Source organism: Octopus sinensis, linkage group LG7, assembly GCF_006345805.1.
Source record: "Octopus sinensis linkage group LG7, ASM634580v1, whole genome shotgun sequence".
Lineage (NCBI taxonomy): Eukaryota > Metazoa > Mollusca > Cephalopoda > Octopoda > Octopodidae > Octopus > Octopus sinensis.
The window spans coordinates 109,490,702-109,506,487 of NC_043003.1; the positions used below are offsets into that span (position 1 = coordinate 109,490,702).

The window sequence follows — 15,786 nt, forward strand, 5'->3', positions numbered from 1 at the left end:
AAAAGATAAAAGGTATATATATTTCATCATATGTGGTAAGTAGCCTGCTTACGAACCACTGGTTCCAGGTTCAGTCCCACTGCATGGCATCTTGGGCAAGTGTCTTCTACTATAGCTTCGGGCTGACCAAAGCCCTTTGAGGGGATTTGGTAGACGGAAACTGAAAGAAGCCCATCATATATATGTATATGTTTGTGTTTGTCCTCCCAACATCGCTTGACAACCGATGCTGGTGTGTTTACATCCCCATAACTTAGCGGTTCAGCAAAAGAGACCGATAGAATAAGTGCTAGGCTTACAAAGACTAAGTCCTGGGGTCAATTTGCTCAACTAAAGGTGGTGCTCCAGCATGGCCACAGTCAAATGACTGAAACAAATAAAAGAGTAAAAATATATTTCATCCTACTGAACCACCTTTTTTTTTCTCTCTCCATTTTTTCCCACTCAATCCTTTTTGCCAAAGGGCAAAGGCTCGAAACATCAAAGATTTTCCCATTCTTCCCAAGTGTCAAACTAATATGCCTGTTTGTTGTTCCTACATTTGTCTTTATCCTTTGTCTTTTGTAAAACTGAAACATGTATGTATGTGTGTGTGTGTGTGTGTGCGTGTGAAGGGGTGTGGCCCAGTGGTTAGGTTTTTGCATTCATGATTATATAATCGTGGGTTCAATTCCAAGACCAGGCAATACAATGTGCTCTCGAGCAAAACACTTCATTTCACATTGCTGCAGTCCACCTTTTGATCTGGGAGGAATGTTGATCCACTCACTTAGCCATCACGGTGGCTTCATTGAAAGGCCAGAACAAAGCATTGTGACTGGTGATGTGTAACAATATCTGATAGTTTAGTCTTTCACATGATACATATATATATATCACCGTGACCGACCAGACTATCAGATGTTGCTACACATCGCTGGTCACAATGCGCTTCGCAGTGTTTTAGCCTTCAAATGACGCCACACCACTGGTTAAGCAAGCAGGCCAACAGAAGAAAGAGTGAGATAAAGTTGTGGTAAAAGAGTACAGCAGGGACCGTCACCACCCCCTGCCAGAGCCTCATGGAGCTTTAGGTGTTTTCGCTCAATAAGCACTCACAACGCCCGGTCTGGGAATCGAAACCGCAATCCTATGATCGCGAGTCCGCTGCCCTAACCACTGGGCCATTGCGCCTCCACTATATATATATATACATAACAGAGATATACTTGCATAGTAAGTGTTTTGATCGGCAATCACTTACTGAAATTAAAGCGATTGCAGCTGGAAGATGTAAGTTACCCACTCGGAAACACACAAAAACTGCCAACTTCACTTAAACATCTATTTGTAACACTGTTAAAATTTTCTTCATTCAAAACTGTGACCAGTTCACCTGACAAAAGATACAGCAAAACTTTTTACCTGTGAACAGGTTGCAGTTTTGAACAATGAAAAAAGTCTGACACTAAATTACAAATAGATGTTTAACTGAAGCTTACTGTTTCCATGTGGTTCTGAATTGCTAACTTGTGTCTTCCATACTACAATTGCTAAATACACACACACACACAAACACACAGAGTTGAGGAGTTTAGGTCAAGTTAACCAAAGCTAATAGAGGTATGCAGTCAGAGTGCTCCAGTTGACAAGCCACTAGAATCCCAGTTCAAACAGGGGCTGGAGCTGAAGCTGGGGTAGAACAAATGTCCAGGTGGGAGAGAACTGGCAATCAGTATCTTACCTTTGAGTCCCTAGAAATAGGTTAAATAAGAGCAAAACAATTAATCAAGGCAGGACTATGACATTTAGATTTGTTTAGTTTAATTGAAGAGAGTTAATGGTAATGCAATGTAGGTAGAATTAATATAGTCTCTTACAGCTGCTTCTGGGATATCCCAGGTACTGGATTATCCTATTGATCCAAGGTTCCATATACTGGGATTTCCATCATCAGAGAAATATAAGAAATATAAGTGGGAAATTATAGGCAGGAACATTTGTTGTAAAAAATGATTAGCGCAGCAGAAAGTTCATGGCTTGTTATAGCTTATTGTGTTCTGGAAGAAGACAGGGGGTTTATTCAGACCCACACAAAAGAGTTCTTCCTAATGTACATTCCTAGGTAAGTCTATTGTTCAAAATAAAGGTTGAGTAATGTATCCAATAGAGAGAAGCAAAAAAAATAGCGCTAAGAAGTTTGAAAGTCCATGTGATGTGTGTGTGTGTGTGTATGTGTTTAGGATAGGGGTCACCAAACTATGGCCCATAGGCCGGATCTGTACTGTGAGGTTATTTCATCCAGCCTGCCACTGTACTGTACCTTTTGTGTAAATACCTGTAATGGGAGTTCATTTGCCTCTGGTATGGCATCAGTTCTTGGAACAACTTATGTCTGTGAGCAAACATTTTCAAAAAGGAAGAACGTGAAGTCAACACATTGAACGAGGTTAACTGAGGAAACTTTGAAAGGAATTCTCTTGGTTGCATGCAGCAATTCCAAAGCAAATACTGATTATATCTTAAAAGCTAGACACCAGTTCCACAAGTCTCACATTTTTGCTGCTCAGTTTGTGAGATTTGGATATGTGTGCACTGGGTGTGACATGACTATCACATCGTTAACGCTGCCTTCTTTGATAACTTTTTGGCTGTCTTTATTTTTTATTACGGAGATGTACTTGCATAGCGAGTGACTTGATCTGAGATTGTGTGCTGGAATGAAAACAATTGCAGCGTGGAAGGTGTTTATAAGCCATTTAAGAAACACACAAAACTTCATGCAGCACGAAGTTTTGTCAGTGAACAGGTCGCGGTCTCAAAGCGACGAAAATATTTTGACAAATTAAATTTAAATGTTGAAGTGAATCTAACGGTTTTGTGTGTTTCTAAAATGGCTTATAAACACCTTCCATCTGCAATTGTTTATTTTTTGTGTATTCACTGTATTGTATTGAACAAAATGGGTATACGGCCCACGTTTGTCAATCACTCAGTTATTTGGCCCACCATGAAAAGTTTGGTGACCCCTGGTTTAGGAGAACAAAAGAACATAATAATTCACTTCATGAGTATTAAATAACTTCTTCTTTTTTATCATTAAACAAGCAGAAAGTTACAAAAGTGACCCAAAGGTCAAAAGCACAAGACTTTCTGCCAATTAAAAAACAATAATAATAACATATATATATATATTCATGTGTGTGTGCGTGCGTGCGTTTGTGTATGCTGTTAGTCTATGAATCTGTTATTGTAGATGCAAAGGGTTTATTCCTTAATGGCCTCTGCAAATTATCTCCTACAAACAACAAAACTAATGAAATGACTATAATTGGGCTCTACATGCCTTTTCAAGGGTCTCTTATCTGCTTCAATGAATGCCCCAACAAAAGTAAATGCTTTATCCAGCAATGCAGCTTTGGAAACATATTAATGATGAGTGATTTCCACTTAACCTGTATTGATTGGTTCATAAATTGATTGAGACTAGACATTTGCATATCAATCTCAAATAAAACAGAAGTAAAAAAGTAAAAATATTCATTTCTATTCTAAGCACAAGGCCTGAAATTTTGTGGGAGGGGGCCAGTTGATTAGATGGACCCCAGTAGGCAACTGGTATTTAATTTATTAACTCTGAAAGGATAAAAGGCAAAGATGACCTTGGCGGAATTTGAACTCAGAACGTAAAGACAGACGAAATACCGCTAAGCATTTTGCATGGTGTGCTAACGTTTCTACCAACTTGCCGTCTTCAGAAGTAAAAATATTGTTTAACTTCATGGGTGATTTTTTTCCTTCCCTATCTCAGCTATAGGCATGGCTGTGTGGAAAGAAGTTTGCTTCCCAACAACATGGTTTCAGGTTCAGTCCCACTGTGTCACATCTTGGACAAGTGTCTTATACTATAACCCTGGGCAGCCAAAGCCTTGTGAGTGGATTTAGTAGATAGAAATCTGAAAGAAGCCTATTGTATATGTGTATATATTATATATCTATGTGTGTATGTGTTTATCCCCCACCGTCTCTTGACAACCAGTGTTAGTTTGTTTATATTCTTGTAACTTAGTGGTTCAGCAAAAAGAGACTGATAGAATAAGTACCAGTCTTAACAAAAGATAAGTATTGGATCAATTCGTTCAACTAAACCCTTCAAGGCAGTATCCCAGCATGGCCACAGTCCAATGAGAGAGACAAGAAAAAAATAAACCATAAAAGGAGTGGCTGTGTGATAAGTAGCTTGTTTACCAACCACATGGTTCTGGGTTCAGTCCCACTGCGTGGCACCTTGGGCAAGTGTCTTCTACTATAGTCTCGGGCCAACCAAAGCCTTGTGAGTGGATTTGGTAGACGGAAACTGAAAGAAGCTCGTCATATATATGTATATATATGTAATGCATGTGTGTATATATTTGTGTGCCTGTTTTTGTCCCCCCAATATTGCTTGACAACCAATGGTTGTGTGTTTACATCCCCGTAACTTAGTAGTTCAGCAAAAAAGACTGATAGAAAAAGTATCAGATATAAAAGGATAAGTACTGGAGTTGATTCATTTGACTGAAAAATCCTCAAGGCTGTACCCCAGCATGGCCAGAACCCAATGACTAAAACAAGTAAAGATAAGAGATGATGTTGAGCAACGGGACACAACAAAAGTGACGCAGACCCAGTTTTAAGCAACCATAAGATATCAGTTTTACAAAATCTCTTCTCAGAACATGCCATGGTTTCTCCGTGATTTTAGTTTTCAACACTCAAGATTTAAGCCAAACACACACACACTCCACCCAGCTCACTCATGTGACACTATGGATGTATACAATGCAAACTGGAGTATATATATATATGCATGACGTATCACTTGTCAACTGGTCTTTCACACTTACTTCCCCACACTTTGAAGCATCTTGGCAGATATTTGAAGATACATTTGCCAGCAACATATGCTCAAACCACACCCCATTTTACAACAAAAATAGATGCAAGAGAGAGGATGAAAGAGAGAGAGAGAGGGGGGTGAGTGCGGAGAGAGAGAGAAAGAGAAACTCGTTTAGAAAATGAAAAGTAAACAAAAACTTTAGAGAAAAAATCAACAAATCAAGCTGATAAAAATATTGCCAACAGCAACAAGTTTGGCAGAAAACAGAAGACTTCAATCAAAAAACTATCATATCCAGAACAGTATGATGTCTATTAATAATAATCAAAAGCCTACCAAGGTAGACGAGGCCATCAAGAGAAAATTAGACATCACCTCAAAATATTCTACTCTTTTGCCCAAAAGCAGAGAGCAGCTGTTTTATCCATTGGTCCACTGATTGAAAGAGAACAATGTTTTTGCATAACGATGTCAAAGAAATGGGGGAGATTCTGCAGAAGCAACAGTGACCCCTTTTTTTAAATGATCCCAGTGCAACTGATTTAAATGATTTTCAGGGAGAAATAAGTAAGTAGTCTCGAGATCTAGGACTCAAAGGGAGGGTCGTCCAGTGCAGCATTACTCATATACCTGAGTGGATGGAACAATGTGAAATGAAGTATTTTATGCAAGAACACAGATGCACTCCCCACCGAAACCACAATCTTGTAAGTGCAGCACCACCCTAACCACTAAGCCACAGTATCAATAAAGGAAGCCCTCAATAAATCATTAAGGTTGACATTTCATGGCTTCTGCAGAGAAGGGATGGAACCTCCAAAAGCTGTGAAACCAGACAGCTATGTTAGCAACTACCTACACACACACACACACACACACACACACACACACACACATACAAGTGGGTACCCAAAAGAAACCAGAATTTTGCCATATTATTTTATTCACTTAGTCTTACATATTTACACTTTTATCACCTTCAAAGTATTCTCCATTTGAAGCAATGCAACAGTCCAGACACATTTTCGACTGTTCAAAGCAGTCCTGGAACTCTTGCGAAGTGATACCTTTTAACGCCCCTGTCGTTTTTTTTTATCTCTTCCATATCTGCAAAATGTTTTCCTTTAAGGAGTATTTTCAACTGGGGGAACAAAAAAAAAAAATCGCAAGGAGCAAGATCGGGTGAATAGAGAGGGTGGGTAAATGGGATTATGTCATTTTGGGTCAAAAACTCACTCACACTCAAGGCAGTGTTGCAGGTGCTTTGTTGTGATGGAACCATCACTCTCTACCTTGCCACTGGTCGGGGCGTTTTCCTGTCACCGCGTCTCGCAATCGCTTCAGAACTTCCAAGTAAAATGTCTGGTTAACAGTTTGACCAGGAGGAACAAATCCTGTGTGGGGATGATTCCTTTCACATCGATGAAACAAATCAGCATCGTATTGACATTGGGCTTCACTTGATGCCTTTTTTCTATGCATGGTGACATTGAATGCTTCCACTGACTTGATTTCAGGGTCATAGCTATAGCAGCGGCCTTCGTCACCAGTGATGACCTTCCAAAAAAGGTCAACTGTTCTTTTAGTTCATGACACGCATTCAGTTGACTGATTTTGATCTTCTGTGAGCAAGTGAGGCACAAATTTTGTTGCAACTCTTTTCATTTGCAATTCCTTGCTCAAATTTCATTGACAGGAGCTCCAGGACACACCAGTCATATCAACAAGTTCGTCAATTGTTCAGCGACAGCCCTCCAAGACCAGTTCATGAATTTTTGTGATGTTTTCATTTGTTCGGGAGGTCGACCGTCATCTTGAACAAGGTTGGCTTTCAAGCAACAACTGACCATTCCTAAAATGTGAAAACCACTTGTAAACTTGTGCTTTGCTCATAGTAGCTTCCTTGTCAGCTGTTTGAAGCATGACGACTGTTTCGGCTGCCATTTTCCCCAGCAGAAAATAGAATTTCATGGAAGTATGCTGTTCCTTTGTTTCAGCTTTGGCAAAAATCATTGAACAGGGGAGAAGCACTGCAAAAGAAGGATGCACCACATGGCAGTATGACTTCACTCGATGGCACTGGTCAGCAGACTGGTGCCTGACTGTCGTATCAAGTGGCTTCTAGTAGTGGAATGCCCCACAAAGAATGTTTCTGGTTACTTTTGGGTACCCCAAAGTACATTATTACTGCTCTATACTCAGCCAAGACTTTGTTCTGAAACATACATATATGGAGTTCTATACCAGGTTATTAGTCTCACAATATCTAAGCAAAACACACACACACACACACACATAAATACACATACACACATACATACATACACACACACATAAATACACATGCACACACACACACACATACATATAAGAAGAAAAGTGCACAGTTAAAGAACCCAGTAAAAAGAAAATCATAACTTACTTTTGAAGGCAATCAAGAAAATGTAAAAAAGATCTAGTTCGGCTGTCCTTAGTGTCAAGTCTTTTGCCAACCCTTGTAAATGGTTGGCATGGTGGACTCATAAGAACCATGTTAAAATCTAAACGATCTAACCAATCAGCAGTCAAACCCTGCAAATAAAGAAATAGAAAATTTTAAAGATAATTGTTTGTCCTATAATTTGTTTATAGCCAAAATGATTGCAGGAGGGGGGGACTACAATACAAGAAAAGAGAAGCATTTTAGCCCTTTTGTATTCAGATTTTGTCTGCCAAATGTAATTTGAATTAATCATGCGTTGTTTTGTAGCTTCAAGATTTTGATGATGTAATTGTGGTTCTGTCCAGCAATGGTGACATGTATAAGGCACCTGTGCCAGTGACACGTTAAAGGCACCTGTGCTGGTGACATGCAAACGGTACCTGGTACACTCTGTGGAGTGGTTGGTGTAAAGAAAGGCATCCAACTGCAGCATCCAAACCAAAACAGTCTGGAGTCTGGTGCAGTTCTCCAGTTTACCAGTTCCAGTTAAACTGTCTAACCCATGCCGAGTGATTGGCAAGACATAATAAGTGCAGAAGTAGCATGTGCGGAAAATGGTAGGCACCTCTTATGACAGCAGAAGACAAAAGGTAAACATAGGATAAAGGAATGACATCATCATAAGATGATGGTTCCTGAAGAAAAGTGAAGGTGATTGACTGTCAATAAAATAATCTGATCTCATATTGGTTTTGTAAAGTGGCAGTGTATTCCATAGACAGAAATACCCTTAACATAATTCTCAGTCAGCATTGGTGTCGCAATGGATGTGATTAGACAGGTCTTTTGAATTACAGGTATCACCCATCAAACAGGATCAGTGTTTTCAACTGGGGTCTATGTGGCCTCTGATGGCAGTGGGGATGGTCCACACGACAGAATAGTAGATAGGGGATCCACAATAATATTCTAAGAGGCCCTGAAAAGATTTTTCTTGAGATATATGCATTGCAAGAAACAACTAGGCCTTTTTTCTCTAACATTTTACATACTCCGACCTACACAAGTTAAAGAGTGAAAACCAAAATAACAATTTTGAAAGAAGTTTCTTTAATACTAGCTTTTAAACAATTGAATGGCTATGGGGGTCCACCAGAATAGAATAGTAATTAGAAGGCGGCGAGCTGGCAGAATCGTTAGCATGCCGGGTGAAATGCTTAGCGGTATTTCGTCTGTCGCTACGTTCTGAGCTCAAATTCCTCCGAGGTCGACTTTGCCTTTCATCCTTTGGGGATCAATTAAATAAGTACCAGTTACACATTGGGGTCGATATAATCGACTTAATCTGTTTGTATGTCCTTGTTTGTCCTCTCTCTGTGTAGCCCCCTGTGGGCATTAAAGAAATAAGAATAGAATAGTAATCAAAGGGTCCACAGGTAAAAAAATGGTTGAGAACCTCTGTTCTAGACAGTTACTGTCAACTGCATGTGGTCACCTGAGTTGCTAGAAACAGTAGCCACATCTCCCTCAAATCACACCCAAACCACCTTAAACAAAGAAACGAAACATTTAGCAATGTGTCTTTTATTCATATCCTGGCAAAAAGTTGTGATGGTCAAGGTTGGAATGCCTCTGGTCATAGGTCTGATCAATCAAGTTGATGTAGGTGTAAATGAAACTGAGAACAACTCAGTTTTATTTATGAGGCACCAATTGATTTGAAACTGTGACAGAAGACATTTCAATGAAGGTACCATGCACTGTGATTGAACCCAGTACTCCATGGCTGCAAAGCAAAGTTCTTAAGCATTCAGCCATATCTGCAGGCTAATTTAATAATCTGAGCCAATATGGAGAAAGGAATGTTACAATGATGATGATGATGATGATGATAGTGGTGGTGGACATAGTGATGATAATGATAATGGTGGTGATGATGATGGTAGTGGTGGTGTTGATGTTGGTGATGATGATGATGTTGGAGGTGGTGTTGATGATGATGGTGGTGGTTTTGATGATGATGGTGGGGTAGATGATGGTGATGATGATGATAATGGTGGTAGTGTTGATGATGATGCTAATGATAATGGTGATGATGATGATGGTAGTGGTGGTGTTGATGTTGGTGATGATGATGATGATAATGGTGGTAGTGTTGATGATGATGGTGGTGGTTATGATGATGATGATGATGATGATGATGATGATAATGACGATGATGATGGTTGTGGTATTGGTGATGATGGTTATTACTTTGAGGATCTGTAGTTAGTTGTAACACTAGAGTATTGAACCTGCAATCAAAGATTCTACAGATGATGTCCCATTTCCGGTACTGATTTGTATGTGACAAAGTTATCTTGAACTAAACCTATTTCTTTACTACCCACAAGGGGCTAAACATAGAGGGGACAAACAAGGACAGACATAGGTATTAAGTTGATTACATCGACCCCAGTGCGTAACTGGTACTTAATTTATCAACCCCAAAAGGATGAAAGGCTAAGTCGACCTCGGCAGAATTTGAACTCACAACATAATGACATGAAATACCGCTAAGCATTTCGCCCGGGGTGCTAACGTTTCTGCCAGCTCGCCACCTATCTTGAACTAAACCAACAGAGAATTGGTCTACTAACTGAGAAGTTGTTGGTTCTTATTAATTATACTATCAGCAGAAATGTACCATATCCATAAGATTTGTAATTAACTCTTACGTTAGTATATTTCTACTGAAATACATTACCTTCATTGCAATTAATTTTGAAAGTAATGAAGAATTTAATAAAATAACTCACTAATAACCCTTTCATCAAAATAGATCAGTTGAAATAGACTACCTTTATTTCAATTATGAAAATAACAAAGAACTTTGTAAAAAAAAAAAAAACCTTGCCTTTATTAATTAACCCTTTCGTCTCAATATTTCCAATGAAATACATGACAGTTTCCTTTTCAATTAATTTTGTAGATAACAAAGAAATTGGTAAAATAATTTTGTCGGTATTAACCCTTTCGCTGCCACTGCTTTCATCTCAATTTTGAGAACATTGAAGAATTCAGTGAAGTAATATTATAGTTAACGAGCCAGTTGGTGTTTGAAGAAAAATTAAGATGAAATTTTGATGGAGCATGATCGTTGCCAGAGCAGCCAACTGGCATCCGTGCCAGTGGCACGTAAAAGGGCACCATTCGAGTGTGATCATTACCAACGTCGCCTTACTGGTACCTGTGCTGGTGGCATGTGTAAAAAGATTCGAGCGAGGTTGTTGCCAGTACCATCTGGCTGGCCCCCGTGCCCTTGGCACGTAAAAAGCACCCGCTACACTCTCAGAGTGGTTGGCGTTAGGAAGGGCATTCAGCTGTAGAAACTCTGCCAAATCAAGATTGGAGCCTGGTGCAGCCATCTGGTTCGCCAGCCCTCAGTCAAAATCGTCCAACCCATACTAGCATGGCAAACGGACGTTAAACGATGATGATGATGATGATTATTCTGTCAAATGTGAAGCTTATTAATTCACAATGTTTTGAATTAATCATGAATTCATAGCTCCAAGATTTTGATGATGTAATTGTCTATTTTTAGAATTACATTGTAGGCTCTGTATGAGAAGCAGGATCTGGCTGGTTTGAAGATGAAACTGGTAAAATATTTGGGCTGGATAAGGCTGGTTTAAATGCTAAAGGGTAAAAAATGGATTTTGATTAGTATCACAGGATCAGGGTTGTCTCAGGCTGGTTGGTATTGAAAGGGCTAAGCTGGTGTTTGGCATGTAAATTAACAGAATTCTGGGGTCTTTATTTAGATGTCTTTAAAGCAGGAAGTTTGTATCACGAAACCAAGGTCAGTCTTAGGCTGGTACCAAAATGAAAGGTAAAGGTGAAGTTACCTTCTTGAGTCGTACCGACTCACAGGGGCTGGTTTCCCAGCTTCATGGCATCTATATTCCCCACCTGGATGGGACAGCAGATAGTCATAGGATTTACTCATTTTTGCCAGCTGAGTGGACTGGAGCAATGTGAAATGAAGTGTCTTGCTCAAGAACTCAACAAGTCGCCCAGTCCAGTAATCGAAACCACAACCTTACGATCATGAGTCCTGACACCCTAACCACTAAGCCACACACCTCCACTGGTATCAAAATGGTTAAGGACCTCAAAGAAGGTTGTTACAGAAAGAGCAGAAAATAGGAACCGTATGTCTGTGAGACAGAAGTTTGAAAATTTACATAGGTGCAGGAGTGGTTGCATGGTAGGAAGCTTGCTTTCCAACCACATGGTCTGGGGTTCAGTTCCACTGTGTGACACCTTGGGTAGGCAAGTGTCTTCTACTATAGTCTTGGGCTGGCCAAAGCCTTGTGAGTGGATCTGGTACATGGAAATTGAAAGAAGCTTGTTGTATACATGTATAAATATACCCAAGTGTGTATGTCTTTCAATCTGTGTTTACCCCCCGCATCACTGGTTGAAAGCCAGTGCTGGTGTGTTTACATCCTTGTAACTTAGCAGTTTGGCAAAAGAGACCAACAGAATAAGTACCCGGCTTTAAAAGAATAAGTACTTATGTCAATTTATTTCACTCAAGGTTCTTCAAGGTAGAGGCCCCATCATGGCTGCAATCTAATGACTGAAACAAATAAAAGATAACAGTTGAAATATGGAAAAAAAAAATGGATATTACTTACTTCGATGCCAGTCTCCAGAAGATTCGTGTGTGGGAAATTGTAGGAGTAAATCTTATTGGCCACAGGGTTGATGTCAATAGCGGTAACAACTTCATGAGGGATATTACTTTCTGTAAGAAATTATAGCAGAGATATGAACTGTAACCATAGTAATATATCAGTAATGCATCACATACAGTGATTGGCTGAGAGAATTCATACCATACACACACAAACACACATGTATAAATGCATATGTTACTTACATAACTCATTTGTTCATACACATATACATACACTTGCACACACATACACATACCAAAAACACATACAAACAATAAATACTTAATATATATTAGCAACAGAGACAATATTAATACCTAAAAGGTAATATTTATCCCCACTTAAATATGGATGTTCTGTTAGAACAAAGTATACTGTGGTAGATTCCACGAGAGACACTCTCACATAGGCTTCTGGTGCAGAAAGCACTCTTGTTAATATCGCTAATGGGGAGATAAACCCTTGTCATCTCCAGCGCCGAGACCACCAGATCATGTGATTTTAACCGTCTTTGGTCTTCTTAGTGATGGACACTCAGACTGGATACTCTTTTACTTGTTTCAGTCATTTGACTGTGGCCATACTGGAGCATCGCCTTTAGTCGAGCAAATCGACCCCAGGACTTATTCTTTATAAGCCTAGTACTTATTCTATCGGTCTCCTTTGCTGAACCGCTACATTACGGGGGTGTAATCACACCAACATCGGTTGTCAAGCGATGTTGGGGGGACAAACACAGACACACAAACATACACGCATACATATATATACATATATACGACAGGCTTCTCTTCAGTTTCCGTCTACCAAATCCACTCACAAGGCTTTGGTCAACCCGAGGCTATAGTAGAAGACACTTGACCAAGGTGCCACACAGTGGGACTGAACCCATGAGGTTGGTTGGTTTAAATACTAAAGGGTTAATAGAAAATATATCACCAAAACCACCAATCATTCGTGATGTCAGCTTCAGTTCTAAGTTTCCATCAACTGAGCAATAAAATAAAATACTCATCTATCTTTTATTTGTTTCAGTCATTTGACTGTGGCCATGCTGGGGCACCACCTTCAAAGGCTTTTTAGTGAAACAAATTGACCCAGGGCTTATTTTTTTTCAGCCTAGTACTTATTCTATCAGTTTCTTTTGCTGAACTGGTAAGTTATGGGAATGTAAACACACTAACACCAGTTGTCAAGCAGTGAGGGTGGTGGGGCAGGGTGGGCTGACACAGACAAGAATATACACCCACACACATATCCATGCATATCATCATCATCATCATTTAACGTCTGTTTTCCATGCTAGCATGGGTTGGACAGTTCGACTGGGGTCTGGGAAACCAGGAGGCTGCACCAGGTTCCAGTCTGATCTGGCAGTGTTTCTACTCTCTGTGAGTGTAGTGGGTGCTTTTTATGTGTCACTGGCCTGGATGCCAGTCAAGGTGGCACTGGCATCGGCCACGTTCAGATGGTGCTTTTTATGTGCCACCAGCACAGGTATCAGAACTACAATTTCCATTTGATTTTTATTTTGATGTTGATGTACTTGACTTAAAAGGTCTCCTCAAGCATAGCAGGTCACCCTACCATCCAAGTTTAGCACAGCAGGCCGTCCTGCGAGCCATGAACTCACTTCATTTGTCGGGTCTTTGCAGTCACAGCATATCTCCAGAGGTCTCAGTCTTTCATCATTGCCTCTGTGAGGCCCAACGTTCGAAGGTCATGCTTGACCACCTCATCCCATGTCTTCCCGGGTCTACCTCTACCTTGGATTCCTTCAACAGTTTGGGAATGGCAACCATGATATATATATAGGTGCTGGTGCCACATAAAAAGCACCTAGTGCACTCTGTAAAATGGTTGGTATCAGGAAGGGCATCCAGCAGTGGAAACCATGTCAAAACAGACAAGGGGCCCGAACAGCCATTCAGCTGGTTGGCTCCAGTGAAATTGACCAACTCATGTCACCATGGAAAATGAATGTTAAATGATGATGATGATGATGATATATATATATATATACATACACACATACATACGATGGGCTTCTTTCAGTTTCCGTCTACCAAATTCACTCACAAGGCTTTAGTCAGCTTGAGACTATAGTAGAAAGCACTTGCACAAAGTGTCATGCAGTGGGACTGAACCCAGAACCGTGTACTTAGGAAGCAAGCTTCTTACCACACAGCCATCATATATAGGGTTGCAATACTCCCAGCTTTTGCAGGGTTAACTACACCAATGACATTCAACACTAATTTTCTATGGATATTTTCTCCATCTGAAACTTTTGTACCACTTGCAGGACTGTTCACTACTTCTGCTAGAGAAAGCTCTAATTACATTGTATATCTTATTCATGAGAAGCATTACTCTGCGGGATTAAAAGTGCAGGCAAATAGCAGATGGTTCAAATAACATCAGTAAGCGTCCTGTAAGGAAATTTTGATCCCATGGTAAACAGACAAATTATGAAATATGCAGATATATTCATGGCCTAGAAAAGCTTCAGTTAAATGACAAAGAAACTTTACAAACTGTGTATAATTATGAGATTCTGACAAGGACCTGTCCCTCAGTGCTTGACACAGCAGCAATGACACTGATATTTTTTCCCTCTTCTCTACGAACAGTTCTAATTATGTATTCTTGGATTCTACATTCTGTATAAATTTGGCCAAATAAATCAAGTAAGTTAAGTTTTAAGTGACATGTGCTCACTTTGAAATTGTTTTTTTCTCATTTTGAAGTGACATGTCCTCACTTAGATTTACAAATATTGTAGGAGAGTTTTTTTTGTTGTTTTATTCATTCTGTACGGTGAGGCCTGTGGTTTAACAAGAAAATCTATTTGCAAAGTGAGGCTAAAGAGGTGTTGATGAGACGTGCACAGGTACCTTAAATCTATTTATAACTTATCCTGAGGCATAATGTCTCAATAGAAGAAGCAGCAGCAACAGCAGCCACTGCCGCCATCATTTAATGTCCATTTTCTATGGTGGTATGGGTTGGACAGCTTATCAGGAATTTGTAAGGCCAGGGGCCACATCAGGTTCTATAGTCTTTTTTCACTTGGCTTCTACAGCTGGATGCCATTCTAACACCAATATATATATATATATATATATATATATATATATATATATAAATATATACCCTGGTACGTAAAAAACACCATCCGTATGTGGCTGATGCCAGTGCCGCCTTGACTGTCTTCCGTGCTGGTGGCACGTAAAAACCACCAACTGATTGTGGCCATTGCCAGCCTCCCCTGGCACCTGTGCTGGTGGCACGTAAAAAGCACCCACTACACTCACGGAGTGGTTGGCGTTAGGAAGGGCATCCAGCTGTAGAAAACACTGCCAGATCAGACTGGAGCCTAGTGCAGCCTCCTGGCTTCCCAGACCCCGGTCGAACCGTCCAACCCATGCTAGCATGGAAAACGGACATTAAACGATGATGATGATGATGATATATAGGTATACCTTGGTTTAGCGTTTTGATTTAAGTCATTCTCGATTATGCGTTGGTTTTCAAAAATAATATATGGCAAAATCAAGTCAAGTCATTTTACTCGACTTCACATCTGTCCGACACAAATATTGGAACCGTAAAATCACTAGAAAACAGTTAAAAGCACATAAAATCATGTTACTGAACATAAATAAGAATAAAAGAATATAAAATCATATTAAAATGCATAGAGCAGATGTTAAGAACACACACCATAAAGTAGCGTAGCTCAATGAACGAAATCATGAAATCAGCTGTGTTGTCTT

General features: G+C 39.9%; 1 protein-coding gene across 1 annotated transcript in view; it reads right to left on the reverse strand.

The window, feature by feature from the left end:
• Positions 1-15,786, reverse strand: part of LOC115214157 (tRNA (cytosine(38)-C(5))-methyltransferase) — a 50,774-nt gene that overhangs the window by 22,575 nt on the left and 12,413 nt on the right. The window contains exons 2-3 of the mRNA XM_029783232.2: positions 11,966-12,075; positions 7,281-7,429 (exon numbers count right to left, since the gene is read on the reverse strand). Coding sequence (XP_029639092.2) covers positions 7,281-7,429; positions 11,966-12,075 — 259 coding nt within the window. The remainder of the gene's footprint in view (positions 1-7,280; positions 7,430-11,965; positions 12,076-15,786) is intronic.